At 38.6% G+C, this 13,991-nt stretch overlaps 1 protein-coding gene across 1 annotated transcript in view; it reads right to left on the reverse strand.

Annotated features, from left to right (window-relative positions):
* The window catches only part of LOC126266679 (ras guanyl-releasing protein 3-like), a 350,931-nt gene that overhangs the window by 62,556 nt on the left and 274,384 nt on the right, over positions 1 to 13,991 (reverse strand). The window contains exon 6 of the mRNA XM_049971101.1: positions 10,157 to 10,330. Within this exon, the coding sequence (XP_049827058.1) occupies positions 10,157 to 10,330 (174 nt within the window). The remainder of the gene's footprint in view (positions 1 to 10,156; positions 10,331 to 13,991) is intronic.

Genomic DNA, 13,991 nt, shown 5'->3' on the forward strand with positions numbered 1-13,991 from the left:
ATCGTGAGTAACAGATTTGCAGGGTTCAACAAGAAAATTCAAATTCAAATGTGCTTGCAGTGCATTATATTCAGATGTAATGTTGCACAATGTGATCGTGTACAATGTGCCTGATGTCAAAATCAGTGAACAAATTTTGAAACAGTCCAATCCATCATTTCAGCAGGTAGTGCAAATATTATATCAGTATGATTCCGGTGCTTTGTTGGCTCATACATTTGAGCAGCCAACTTTTTGTTGGGTCGAGTCCTTTGCTTGCACTTGCCCATTCCGCACCGGTGGTGCACGCTAGCCATGCCAAGAAACAATTGTCGATGCTGCATAAGCAGTTTGCTAAACAGGTGGCTAAACAGACAAACTGAATTAAGCCTTGTCCTTGCTATTATACATGACACAAATGCCAAGACAGCCCCTCCAAACAAGCTCAGTGTTACGCTTATGGACGGAAAGGGCATGTGCAATCTGTATGTTTGCAATGGAACAAACATCAGAATTCAGTCCACTCACAAAAATTTCATCACAAGGCCCATGTCATTAATGCAGTATATTCCAAGTCTGCAACTAGCAAGCATGCAGTTTCATTGGTGATACACCAGTCAAACAAACTTTTTGTTCATTTGCTTATTTGTGGGAAACGTGGGAAATTTCAGTTGGACATGGGTGCCTCTGTCACATTGCTAAATTGTCGCACATATGAACTGTTAGGCTCCCCACACCTGTCTAAAAATAGCATGCAACTGATGGCTTATAATGGACAACACATTCTCATTCTCGGAACATGTACTTTGCCTCCCATGTATCGCTCACATGTGTGAACAGTGACTTTTACAGTGCTACTATCATGTGATTGTGAGAACATATTTGATCTTGATTCTTTTGACTTGTTTGGCTTTAACATTCAGGACAAAGTGTTGTGAGTGTCTGCCTTCAATGCCAAAGACAGTGTAGCTAGCTTGCTAAAAAAATTCCCGGATCTCTTTTCTGAAGGTTTAGGCAAAGCTAAAAATTTTTTTGCACATATTACTCTGAAAAACAATGCTCAGCTGAAATTTTGCCAGGCCAGAATGGTTCCCATTGCATTATGAGACATAGTCATGGCTGAACTCAAAGAATTGCAAGATAGTGGAGTTATTGCACCTATATCAGCTTGTCAATGGGCAAGTCCACTGGTTTTGCTCCCCAAATCTGCAGGTCGCATTTGCTTCTGTATTGATTTCATGTTTACAGTCAACACACAAACTTATCCATTGCCATGCTCAGAGGATCTCATGGACAAATGAGGCACTGGATGCTACTTTTCAAAATTTGATTTGTGTGACAAGTATTTTCAAATACTGCTCAATGAAGAATCTCAAACAGTGTGTGTAGTAAATACTCATTTGGGCTTTTTTTTTTAAATATTTGCATTTGCCTTTTGGCAGTGCTTCTGCACCCACCATTTTCCAACAATATTTGGAACAGCTCATTGCACAAGTGCCAAACTGTTAAAACTGTTTGGATGATATTGTAATAGCAGATCATACACCTGAAGAATACATTGCAAATTTGCGTGCTTTGTTTCATGTGTTATTTGATGTAGGACTAAATTGTTGACTGGAGAAGTGCGATTTTTTTAAACCTAAATTGCAGTATCTTGGTCACATCATAAACAGTCAAGGCATACATCATCAGCAATCGCATTTGTTAGCCACATGAGATTTGCTGGTTCCTCACAATATCACAGAATTTCAGTCAGTTTTAGGGAAAATGAACTATTATATTCAGCTCCATTGCATCACTTGCATCACAAGAATGTCCCCTTTGTTTGGACAGATGAGTGCCAAGTAGCTTTTCAAAAACTTAAAGATGCATTTCTCAGTGATAAATGCTTAGTTCACTTTGATCCTGAAGAACCAGTTTTATTGCAAGTTGATGCTTCCTCTTACAGAATTGCTGCAGTGCTTTCACACAGAATTGGTGATAAAGACAGACCTATTGCGTTTGCATTAAAAGTGTTGTCGAAAGCTCAGTGTAACTATTCACAAATTGAAAAAGAGGCTTTGGTTATTGTGTATGGCATCACAAAATTCCACAACTATTTGTATGGCAGAAAATTCTATTTAGTAATGGATCACAAGCCTTTGCAGTCCTTGTTTCATCCAATGAAACTGGTTCCTGTACAAATTGCCCAAAAATTGTAAAGATGGGCTTTGTTGTTGTTTCAATACCAGTATGAGATTGTGTATCATTGTGTATCATCCAACTGCTGAACATGGTAATGCGGATACACTTTCACATCTTCTGATAGGCCCTGATACAGACTTTGACACTTTTGTTGTCACATTAATGCTCAGGATTCAAATTGATTCAGTATTTTCTGTTGGACTATATCAAAATTGCATAGGCCATGGAAGCTGATTCACATTTCAACATTTTCTCAAATATATTTGCACATATGGCCTCGTTCTTTGCACAGGATAAAGAACTCTGTAGTGTGCTGATATTTGCATTTTGGCATAGCCTTGCTGTAGAAAAAGGTGTGATTCTTGTACAAAATGACAGTGGACAGTCACATGTGTTGATCCCTAAAGTTTGTACAAAGAAGTGTTGCAGTTACTTCACCAGGGACACTGGGGGATTGTTTGTTTGAAGTAGTTAGGCGCATCAACACTGTACTTGGCAGGGTATAGATGTCCAAATAGAACAGATGATGTCACAATGTGATGCGTGTACAGAAAATCAGCCCACTCTACTACAAAAGCTCTCTGCTTTGCCTAAGTCACAATCGCCATGGCAACATGTGCACATGGACTTTGTGGGGCGCTTTTGGAACACTTGTTGGTTAATTGTGGTTGACTCATATAGAAAGTTTCCTTTTGCTATGCCAATGAACTCAACAACATCACGTAGCACAAGTCAGGTGTTGTCACTCAGCTTTTGCTTAGAAGGTTTACCTGAAGTAATAGTGTCAGACAACGGTCCTCAATTCACGTCAAATGAATTTGAAACGTTCTGTGAATGCAATGGCATACAGCATCTAACTAGTGCATTGTTCCATGCATAGGCAAATGGTGAAGTGGAACGTTTTGTCAGAACATTCACGCAGCAGGTGGCCAAACTTCTCTCTGCTCACATCAGGGATCAAGCATTGCAACTGTTTCTCACCTCGTATAATTTGCACCCATGAGATGGACCACTGCCGGCAGAATTGCTTCATGGCCGCTGCCACCACACATTTCTCCACCTGCTTCACCTTCCCCAGCATCCAGTGCTGCAGGAAGGCTGCAAGTATCACTTCGCTACACATGACATTGTCTTTTACAGATCTTTTAGTGGCAACAGATGGTGGGTGCGAGGTGAGATAGCCCATTGACTTCATGCCTGCATGTTTCTTGTTTCAAGTCCAGATGGTTTGCAGTGCCACCATCAAAACTGACTTCACCTCTGTCATGTACACGATAATCTTTCAGTCTCTCTTCCCCCAGATTCATGGGTCCAGAGGACAGTGCGGCCACAGCAGCCGCCAGAGGGTGTCAACAAGACACTGTGGGACGACCCCATGGAGATGGAGCCTTCACCTCCTCCGCCTCCTCTCAGCCTACCAATGGAGCTGGAACCACTCACACTGCAGCAGTTGCTGCCTTAATGTAGTTCATGACAGCAGGAGGTAGACGTGTAACCTTTTGGTCATTTTCTGGGGGACATTTCCGCCAGAGAATAGGCCAGATGGTGGGATATGGTTGGGAGCTGGATGTCCTCTGCAGCCACAGCTTCCAGCCCATCAGAGCATCCAAGCTCCTGCATCCCCTGCTGTGATCACACTCCAGACACAACAACGGTCCATTGCTTTGGGAGGGAGGAATGTTCTGGTGTAACCACAAGCACTGGAACAAAGACGCAGTATGCAAGACCAAAGAATGTGATGAGGAAACGTCAGCCAATGGTGTGCGGAATTGGACTATGCCATGCCAAGTGCAACACCTGGAAGAAGAGAATATAAGTGATGCTCCTGCTAGCCTCGACTGCATAGATCAGCACCAGATTGTGGGTGTTAGTTATCAGTGACATGTCAACTTACCTGAACAGTTCACATATCAAGGACTCTAAATAATATTGCATGTCTCCCCTCATTTGTGACTACTACTGGTAAATCTCCAAAGTTAAGTATTATCAGTAGCTTTCTAAAAAAAAAAAATACTAATATTTGTTTGAATTGTTGTATAGCAATCCGAGAATGCTGCATCCTGTAGGTACCCTATTAGCGACAAGTGCACAAGACCCCACAGTTTCAATGGCTTTAGGGAAAATACTTCATAACAACAAACTGCTTTTGATGAGTATGACATCACAACTGTTTACATCATTTGAGCAGTTGACTGTGGGCTCATGCACACGCACAATTGAGTTGCATATCAGCAGTACTTTCTCCCACTTCTGGCTACTGTTAACTGTATCAGCAGTAGCAATAAACAGCCAGATCCTACCCCAAAAATTTTTTTGGCACACCCAAGTTGTTAGATTCATGCATGTGCAGGGCAGTCAGGGTTGTAGTGCAGAGGGGTAGTCTCCATGAACCTGAGTTTACATTTAGTGAATTTTGTTGTTTCCACTTTGTTTAAATGGAAAGAAAACAGATTTCTGTAGCCTGAAGCTATCAAGTAAATTAAAATACATTCACATAGTTATGGAAAGTTAAAAAAGTTATTAGTTTGTTTTTACTAATTTCATTTTATTTCCATGTTTTTGGCAATTTAGCATCAATCACCTTGCAGAAAATGAAGTTATTTTTGTCAGTGTGCTAAAGAAATTTGGCTTTTATTAATCTTTTCCACAGAGGCAGTCAATTTCTTTGAAATGAAGTGTTTCATTTCACACTACTGGCTAATTTCAACTGTTCGCTTAATTTCAAGTGCACTTTTTCATCTTCTGGCACATATAACATTATGCCATAATAAGAACTGAACATGAGATAATACAGTACTGGTACTCCAAGGAAATTTGCATCCCAAAAACCACAATGAAAAGCTTGATCTCAGGTTGGGGCCTACTTCATTGTGATTCTGGACATACAAATGTGCAGTTTAAGCTGAATTGTGAATTTTAGTATGTTTTATGAAGTTCTGATGCTCTTGGAGTATCCTCTGATGTCCTGTTTCTTTTCTGATGTAATGTAACATCTCAAAATGGCATATACATATAAACATATGGACTTCTGCATCATTGTAGCTGCACTTGTGCTGTAATGCCCATTTTCTGGTGCTCTGTGGTAACTACTGAAAGGAACCTATTTCTAACAGGTCATGGTAAAACTTTGCAAATGGTGGTTTGACAAACATTATTTTAAAAGTAAATATCCTTTTATGAAAGATGAATTATGTTACGTATATGATGAATTTCTTAAATCACACAGCATTTGACTCTCACTTAAAACTTAATACTTAGAGGCCCAGCCACTTAGAAGAATTTCAAGCCCAAAAGACTTAACTTTTCTTGTAGCTTATTAATCTTCAAGACCATCTACATCTATACTCTGCAAACCATTGTGAGGTGCATGGCAGAGGGCACATCCCATTGTACTAATTATTATGGTTTCTTCCTGTTCCATTCACATATGGAGTGCGGGAAGAATGATTGTTTGAATGCCTCTGTGCATGCAGTAATTATTCTAATCTTAGCCTCAAGTTCCCTATGTGAGTAAGACATAGATAGTTGTAGTATATCTTTAGAATCATTTAAAGCTGGTTCTTGAAATTTTGTTAATAGAATTTCTTGGGATAGTTTACATCCATTTTCACGAGTCTTCCAGTTCAGTCCTTCAGTATCTCTGTGACACACTCCTACAGATGAAACAAACCTGTGACAATTCATGCTGCCCTTCTCTGTATACATTCAATATCTGCTGTTAATCCTATGTGATACGGCTCCCATATACTTGAGCAATATTCAAGAAGTAGTCACACAAGTGATTTCTAAGCAGTCTTCTTCATAGACTGATTGCACTTCCCCACTATTGTACGAAATCCAATACCAATATTATATGTGTAAGCTTGCCTTTTCTTATAGCTACATTATGTATATTAACTTAAAACATTAACTTTTCCTATTTGTGTGTCCATGCTACTGAACAGTGATGTTGCTATTGGCTGACTGCATCATGTGTCCTATGCTCAAAATATCTGCTACTGTCACTTAACATGGAAAAAGTGTATTTTTCACCTAGGGAAAAGAGTATTTTGAACTGAGAAATCTCAAATTTTTTTGCTTGTCTGCGTATATACACTGTTACATTAATATCTGTAAGTAATATGTTGCCTTAGCTGATCTACGGCTACACCTACATACATACTTAGCAAGCCACCATGTTTTGCATGTCAGAGCATACCATGTGTCACTACTGGCTATTCTCTTTCCTGTTCCAATTGCAAATGGGGTAAAGGGAAAATGACTGTTTATATGCCTCTATGAGCCTTAATTTCTCTTGTCTTCATGGTTCTTATGCAAAAAGTATACATTGGTGGTGGCAGAATCATTCTGCAGTCAGCCGCAAATGCCAATTCTCTAAACTTTCTCAATAATGTTTCACCTCCAAAGATTCCCATTTGAGTTCATGGACCATTTATGCAATACCCACATGTTGATCAAATCTGCTGGTAACAAGTTTAGAAGTGTGCTTTTTAATTGCTTTCATGTCTTTTCTGGTGGTGTTTCCAAACACTTAAATAGTCTTCAAGGATCTACTTTATAGATGAGCTGTACTTTCCAAGAATTCTCTGCATTAACTGAAGTTGTCTATTCATCTTCCATTCTACCAACCTTACAAGCTAATTCCATTTCACATCACTTTGCACCATTGTGCTCAGATATTTAATGAAAGTGTCTTTGTCAAGTGGTACACCACCAATGTTTCATTTGAACATTACAAGATGTGCAATAACTTACATATTTCTACATTTAGAGCAATCTGCCATTCATCACATCAAATAGAAATTATGTCTAAGGCACTCAACAATGACACTTTCCTTTACAGCACAGTGTAATCAGCAAACAGCTGCAGATTGCTGCTGACCCTATTCATCAGTCCATTTATGTATATAGAGAAGAGTAGCAATCCTATTGCACACCCCTGGGGCACTCCTGATGATACACTTGTTTCTGATGAATGCTCAGTTTCTAGAATAATATACTGCTTTGTACTACTTAAGAAGTCTTCAGACCAATCACATGTCTGAGAACCTTTTTCATATGCTCAGACCTACCTTAAAAGAATGCAGTGGGGAACTGTCTAGGAATGTAGAATCTGCCTGTTGCCCTTTGTCCATGGCTTATAGGACATTGTGCATGAAAAGGGCAAGCTAAGTTTTGCTTGAGTGATACTTTCCAAATCCGTGTTGATTTGCAGACAGAAGATTTTCTGCCTCTAGATAATTTATTATATTTGAACTTGCATTATGTACAAGTACTTTTGCAGCAAACTGATGTTAAGGATATAGGTCTGTAATTTTTTAAGTCAGTTCTTTTACCCTTCTTATATTCAGGAGCCACCTGACTTTTTTCCCAGTCAACTGGGATTTTGAATTGGATAAGAGATTCGTGATAAATGCAAGCTAAGCAAGGGGCCAATGCTGAAGAGTACTCTCTGTAAAACCAAACTGGGATTCCACAAGGGCCTGGTGACTTATTTGCTGTCAGCCTTTTCAGTTGCTTCTCAATGCCAGGGATTCCCATTTATATGTCCTCCTTATAGGTTTCTGTGCAGGTGGTAGAATGATAATACAGGTATATCTTTAAGACAGTCCTATGTAAATGATTTTTTGAACTGAAATTTAAAACTTCAGCTTTCTTTTTGCGGTGTTTTAATGCCACACTAAACAGGGTTATGAGTGACTAAATAAAAATTTTTGACCCACTTAGTAGCAAATTTATGCAGGATTTGAATTTTCTTGGGTTCTTGGCAAGATCTTTTGTTAATGTATGATGATGGAGGTTGTTGCATGCTTCATGCATCAATCTTTCTGTAGATGCATGAAATCTTACTACCTTTTGCCTGTCAGTGTTCCTGCATTCTTTTTTGAACTGAGTGTGCAGTAATATCTGTATCCTCAGCATTTTCAGAATTTTGTTAGTAAAACACGTTGGTATTTTTTCATACTTAATACTTACTTGGCACATACTTGAAACATACTTAATAATTTACAATCGGCTTAAACTTTGCCCATAATTCCTTTATGTTCATCATATTAGGGCTAAATGATATCCTTTCAATGTCCAAACCAAATGTGGTGGTGCAATGTTTAGCACAATGGACTTGCATTTGGGAGGATGGCAGTTTGAATCTGCATCTAGCCACCCAGATTTAAGTTTTCCATGACTTCCCTCAATCCTTGCAGACAAATGCTGGAATGGTTCATCCAAAATTGTACAGCTGATTTCCTTCCCCATCCTTAACAGAAACAATCTGAACTTGTGCTCCATCACTAATGGCCTCATTGTCAAACCCTCATCTTCCTTCCCTCCTTTCTTGCTTCTCTGTTCTTTCCAGCATAAAAACTCTCCTAGCCTCCTTGATGGATTATTTATTAACAGTAGTAAACATTGCTGCTATGATGATGTCATGATCAATAATTCCCCATCTCTATACTGACATTGTCAATAAGGTCAGGTCTGTTTGTAGCTAGAAGGTTTAAGTTATTTTCAGTGGGTTTGTGTTGTTGAAGTAGCTGCTCAAGACTGTTTTGTACACAATCTGATTTCACTCTCTGCATGTTGACTGGTGAGCATTCATCGGAGCACCTTAAATTATGACACAGTCTAAAAAAAAAAAAAATCAGATGCTCCCCACAATCACCGTGCTTTCCATGTAGCTGGTCCAGAAATTTGCAACCAAGACTGTCAGAGAATCGATGGAGCCCCTGGTTGAGATCCTCCACTTGGTTTAAACCAAGTGACCCCAATCAATAATGGGTACGATACTGCAAATTCTAAGCTCTGGTTGCATCCCTCAAGGCCACCATTCTTAATCACTTCTGCCAGCCACTCACATGGACTGATGATGGTCTCAAAACCCAAGTGACAGGAATCATTGGTGCGCCAACATGGGCTACAATTTGAAGATGATGCCCTGCTGCTCTCTGTAATTATTGGTAAGACCTTCTCCTCATCTCACTTACCGGGTGCACATTGGTCATCTTTCTAGTCCTAAATGCTATTTCCCTAAGGGCCTCCATCATAATGCGCTTAACACTGGAGCTCCTGATAACAAGCAAACCAAGACCCCCCTCCCCTCTCTCCCCTCTCCCCTCATACCTCCCACTATGTGCTCGATTGCACCCTGCTGAAGGAGTAGCTTCTGTGTAAAGGTATTTTTTGTCATTACTGGCAAGTTCTCATCATTAACGAAGTGTTGTTATTCTACAGCTTTTATTTTAAATCTTGCTAAATTAATTTTGTTTTCTAAAATGGTTGTAATGCCATAGTTCCATCATGCTTAAAAGTTATTTGACTTTGTTAGTGTTACTTGTTTGATTTGTTTATATACTGAATTCCCAATGTGGAGAAAATAGAGCTGGGAGGCATAATTGTAATATCTCCATTGCATAGAATTACTGTAAAATATATCTCATGCATTCAACCCAGTTCTCCCACTCCCTATCTGCCCAGTGTTAGTTTTGGTAGAACACCCTTTACGGTTTCCATTGTTTATTCTTAAATATATTATAGTATCTGTTTGCCTTCTTACATACAAGAAATGAGTTAAATTATGATGTAAATTAACATTTGATAGTTGCAAATCTCAATGAGCCTAATAGAAAAGGTAATTTATGAGGCTTTCTGACATGTCACATAACTGATTAATTGTCAGGTGGCCAGTAAAGAAAAATGGTGAAACTCACATTATATTGTGGAATCAACTCATTCTTCCATCATCAGGAGAGCTGATGTACTGGGAGGCACCACAATTCTGAGGATGCTTTATAGTTTTTCCACATTTGTGCTGCTCCATCCAGTACATCAGATCACCTAATGATGGCAGCACCATAGATCACCAAAATATTATCTGAGTTCTACAATTTGAGCTTGTTGGACATCAAGGAGCCATTTATAATAATTTATAATAATTCTTGAACAGTTAAACTACTTTAAATTACCAATAGCAATTGAAAAAGAACTTTTTTTGCACCTTTGCAACCTCAATGAACTTCACCATGACTTCAGCTCTTTGTAGAGGTGTTGTTCTGCTGAGGACCATGCACTGTATCCATTGAGTAAGTCCATTAAACAAAGCTACAGAGCGTTCCAGTTTTGGGGTCTCCCGAAGAGATCCAGTTTCAGCATATTTTTTGAAATCCATGAACTGGAATAAAAAATAGGTTTGAGATTATTCATCAAAACTAGTACATAAGTATTTTTTAAAGGAGAAACTACAGAGGCACAAGTTATGGATATGGCACTAATATATACTGCATGATTTTTTTTCATTTTTTTCTCCTTTACAGCAGAATAAAGACAAATGTTCATTATCACATGGCTGGCATTATATTCCATGTATTTCAAGTTAGTACTCATACTTAATATTATCATGATATATGTTTTTTAAGTAAGTACCATTTTGAAATGTAAATAAAACAAGTAGGCTTTTCTCAGCAGTGTTATTTTTACATGAAAGCCTGTACTTTAATCTACTTTTCTACATAATTCTCACCAGTATTAAGGGACTCATCATACTGTACAACCAGCTTTTGAATACCATCTCATAGAAATCTGTCACTTGATTAGACAAACATTGCAAAATGGTCATTTTGACATTTTCATTACTGTTGTGACTGTGCACCCAAATGCTTGTTCAAGTGTAGGGACACGTGGAAGCCACTGGGTACTACTTTGGGGCTGTATGGAGGGTGATCAAGTTGTTACCAGCCAAATTGTTAGTAATAACTGAAAGTCACCCACTTTGTTCCTCATCACACACATTTGTACGTACATCTTTAAAAGCTCTCCCTCACTTCTGTACCATCCCATCACTCACATTGTTTTCTCCATATAATTAATTAACCTGATGATGAATTTTGCCTGCTTTCATACGTTTAGCACTAATAAAATGAATTGCAGTGTGTGTTTCACAGTCAGCAGGATTTTCAATTCGAGAAGGCATTTAAAATACTCACAAATAAATGTAAATACATCAGATCAATCTGTAAAGGCATCTGTGACTTGGCAACAGAGTGTGGTACACAGTGTGCATGTGCCAAATGCTGACTGCAGCATCAGAATTTAAAAATGATACTTACTTTAAAAACACACCTCATATTTGATTATTATTGTCAGTGTAATTGCTATTACTATAATTTCATTAAGTGCAAAGAGTTGAAACTAGCTGTCCGTATCTGTTTAAGTACAAGGAGAAGATCAAATATTGGCGGTAATTAGCTTTTAACTCAGGTTTTCAGCTTCACAAAGGAGAACCATTAGAACTATAATTTTTTAATATCAGTGTGATATATGTTAATGTATTATAGTGACTTCTCAGTTTGCATGCAGCTGCAGGCTTGTTAGTTTGGATTAGTGTGGAGGGACTGCAGTTTGTGGTCTGAGTGGGGCAGCAGAAGCCTGCGACCTAAAATGATTAAAATTTCTGTTTTTATTGCTGCAGCATGTGCATAATAAATTCCTTAATCAGCCAGGTTGTTAGAAATGGGTTAAATAAAGTGCAGTGTATCACAGAAAAGTATTACAGTAGGATATAAAATGGGTGTTAATGTATTGCATCTATCAGACTGACATGCAAACATAGAAATACAGAAATTGAATAGTGAGGACAAAATTAGCAGTTTGATGCTATAGAAGACATACTGAGAAAGGAGAAGTTGGCATACATGTTAAAAAACCACAAATTCAAATCTATAAAATAATATCTTTCATTATTATAATAAATTTCTCACCGGAAAATTTTCCGCACTATCAGTCACAAAGAAGGAAAGATAAATATATGCAGATTTTTAATATTAATTCACTGTTAACACCAGAGTTGTGAAGAATCATGGCATAATTATTTATTTAAGCATATATTTCACTAACCAGGCACACTGAGTAAGCTAACTTCATAAAATGAGTAACAAATGAACAGGGCATAATAATAATAATAATAATTATTATTATTATAACAATAAAGCTAATAAAACACAGCAGTGATCATACAATATTTCAGTAATGCCAGTCTAATTAATATACTGTTAATTAATATCCACATTACATTTTTGTTGAAAATGAATAGTGACGTCTAACAGAAGTATATGTCAACAATACAGAAGGATTCAAATCTAGAAAAGAAGTTGATAGGTCTGGAGGAGAGTGGGAAATTATTGAGTAAGGCAGTAGGTGAGGTGTGCAAATGAAACCAGAAATAAATAGGCATGAGTAAAGCATGACAGTGTTGTCATTGTGATAGAGATACTGGTTCTCTGTTGGACAACAGGCAGACAAGTGGGATGCATAGAGAGACTACAATAATGCTAACAGGTAAAGCTTTAATATCTTATATACTCAGTGCTTTTGGGTGAGACAGCTTACTGGGTAGTTTTTTCAAGAGCTGTATGGCTTCAATGTAGAAAGAATTAGTGTTATGCACGAGTACAGCCAAGATATTGGATGTACAAGATAATGGATTGCAGTTATGGAGTCGTGGCAGGTATTTGACATGCAAGAAGATGTATGAGGGACACTAGTGACTAAGAAACCAATGATGAAAGCAAACTATCCAGCTGTATCCATCCCAGCTGACCACAGGAATGGCTGGCATGAACAAACAACCAAATGTACACACCAGTCTTATGCAAACATTCGTGGGTAGCTCGACTCATCAGGAGTTTTCACTATTTGTTTTGTTTTGAACTACATCATAGTAGTACAGATTTGACACAACTAAAGACTGAACTATGTTTTGTTTGTTTTTGAGTGAAAATATTAGTCTAAATTTTTGGCAAGAGAGATATTCCCTGCATTCTGTAACAGTCTGTACTTCTCTGTTTAAGTGCTCATCTAACACTGATATCTTTTACTGCTTTATGACAGGATCACTGGGTAGCGTAAGGAGTGTAGGACAAAAATGTCAATGCCTAACTTTTGGTGTGATGTGAGAATCTCAGTTTAGAGTTTGGTTTAAGACACAAGTTTTTGCCCTTCATGATACTGAATGATGGTCATCATTCATAGCTGATATGGCGGCACCAATGTTCATAGGACTCACAGTTGAATGGAACTGAATGTCATCAGCACATAGCTGTGGCAGTTACAAGAATGAATGATCATTGATATACAGCCAGAAAAGCAATGGACCAAGGACTGACCTCATTTTTCTTTGAAGACTTCTCCACCCAATAAACAACTTGAAGGCACCGTCTGCAAACAATTCCATGGTATGGCAATGGGCACCAGCAGGGCACCATCAAATGCCAATAGGACCACTAAGAAACCCTACTTAACCAGAGTCCCAAACCTCTCACCTGTTTCAAATTCATTTATGTCTACATGAAGACACTCTATCCACATTCCTCCAGAACCTCAACATCTTCTCTCTGATTCACTTCATCTGGTTCTCCTCAGTCCAACAAGCCACCTTCCTTAATGTTGACCTCCACCTCAAAGATGGCTACATCAGTACCTCCATCCATGTCAAACATACCAGCCACCAGCAACCTCCACTTTGACAGCTGCTACCCATTCCATACCAAGAAGTCCCTTCCATGCAACCTAGCCACTCATGGCCATTACATATGTACTGACAAGTAGTCCCTTTCCAAGTATACCAAGGGTCTCACTGAGGCCTTCACAGACTAAAAGGGCCCTCTCAGTGTTGTACAGAAACAGATCTCCTGTGCCTTATCTCTTCAGCCACCCACCAACTCCCAGAATCCTACCATCTGGCCACAAAGGAGCATTCCTCTCATGACTCAGTACCACCAAGGACTGGAGCAACTGAAGTAATTCTCTGCCAGGGTTTTGACCCCCTCTTGTTGTAC

This window comes from Schistocerca gregaria, chromosome 4 (assembly GCF_023897955.1).
Source record: "Schistocerca gregaria isolate iqSchGreg1 chromosome 4, iqSchGreg1.2, whole genome shotgun sequence".
Taxonomy (NCBI): Eukaryota; Metazoa; Arthropoda; class Insecta; order Orthoptera; family Acrididae; genus Schistocerca; species Schistocerca gregaria.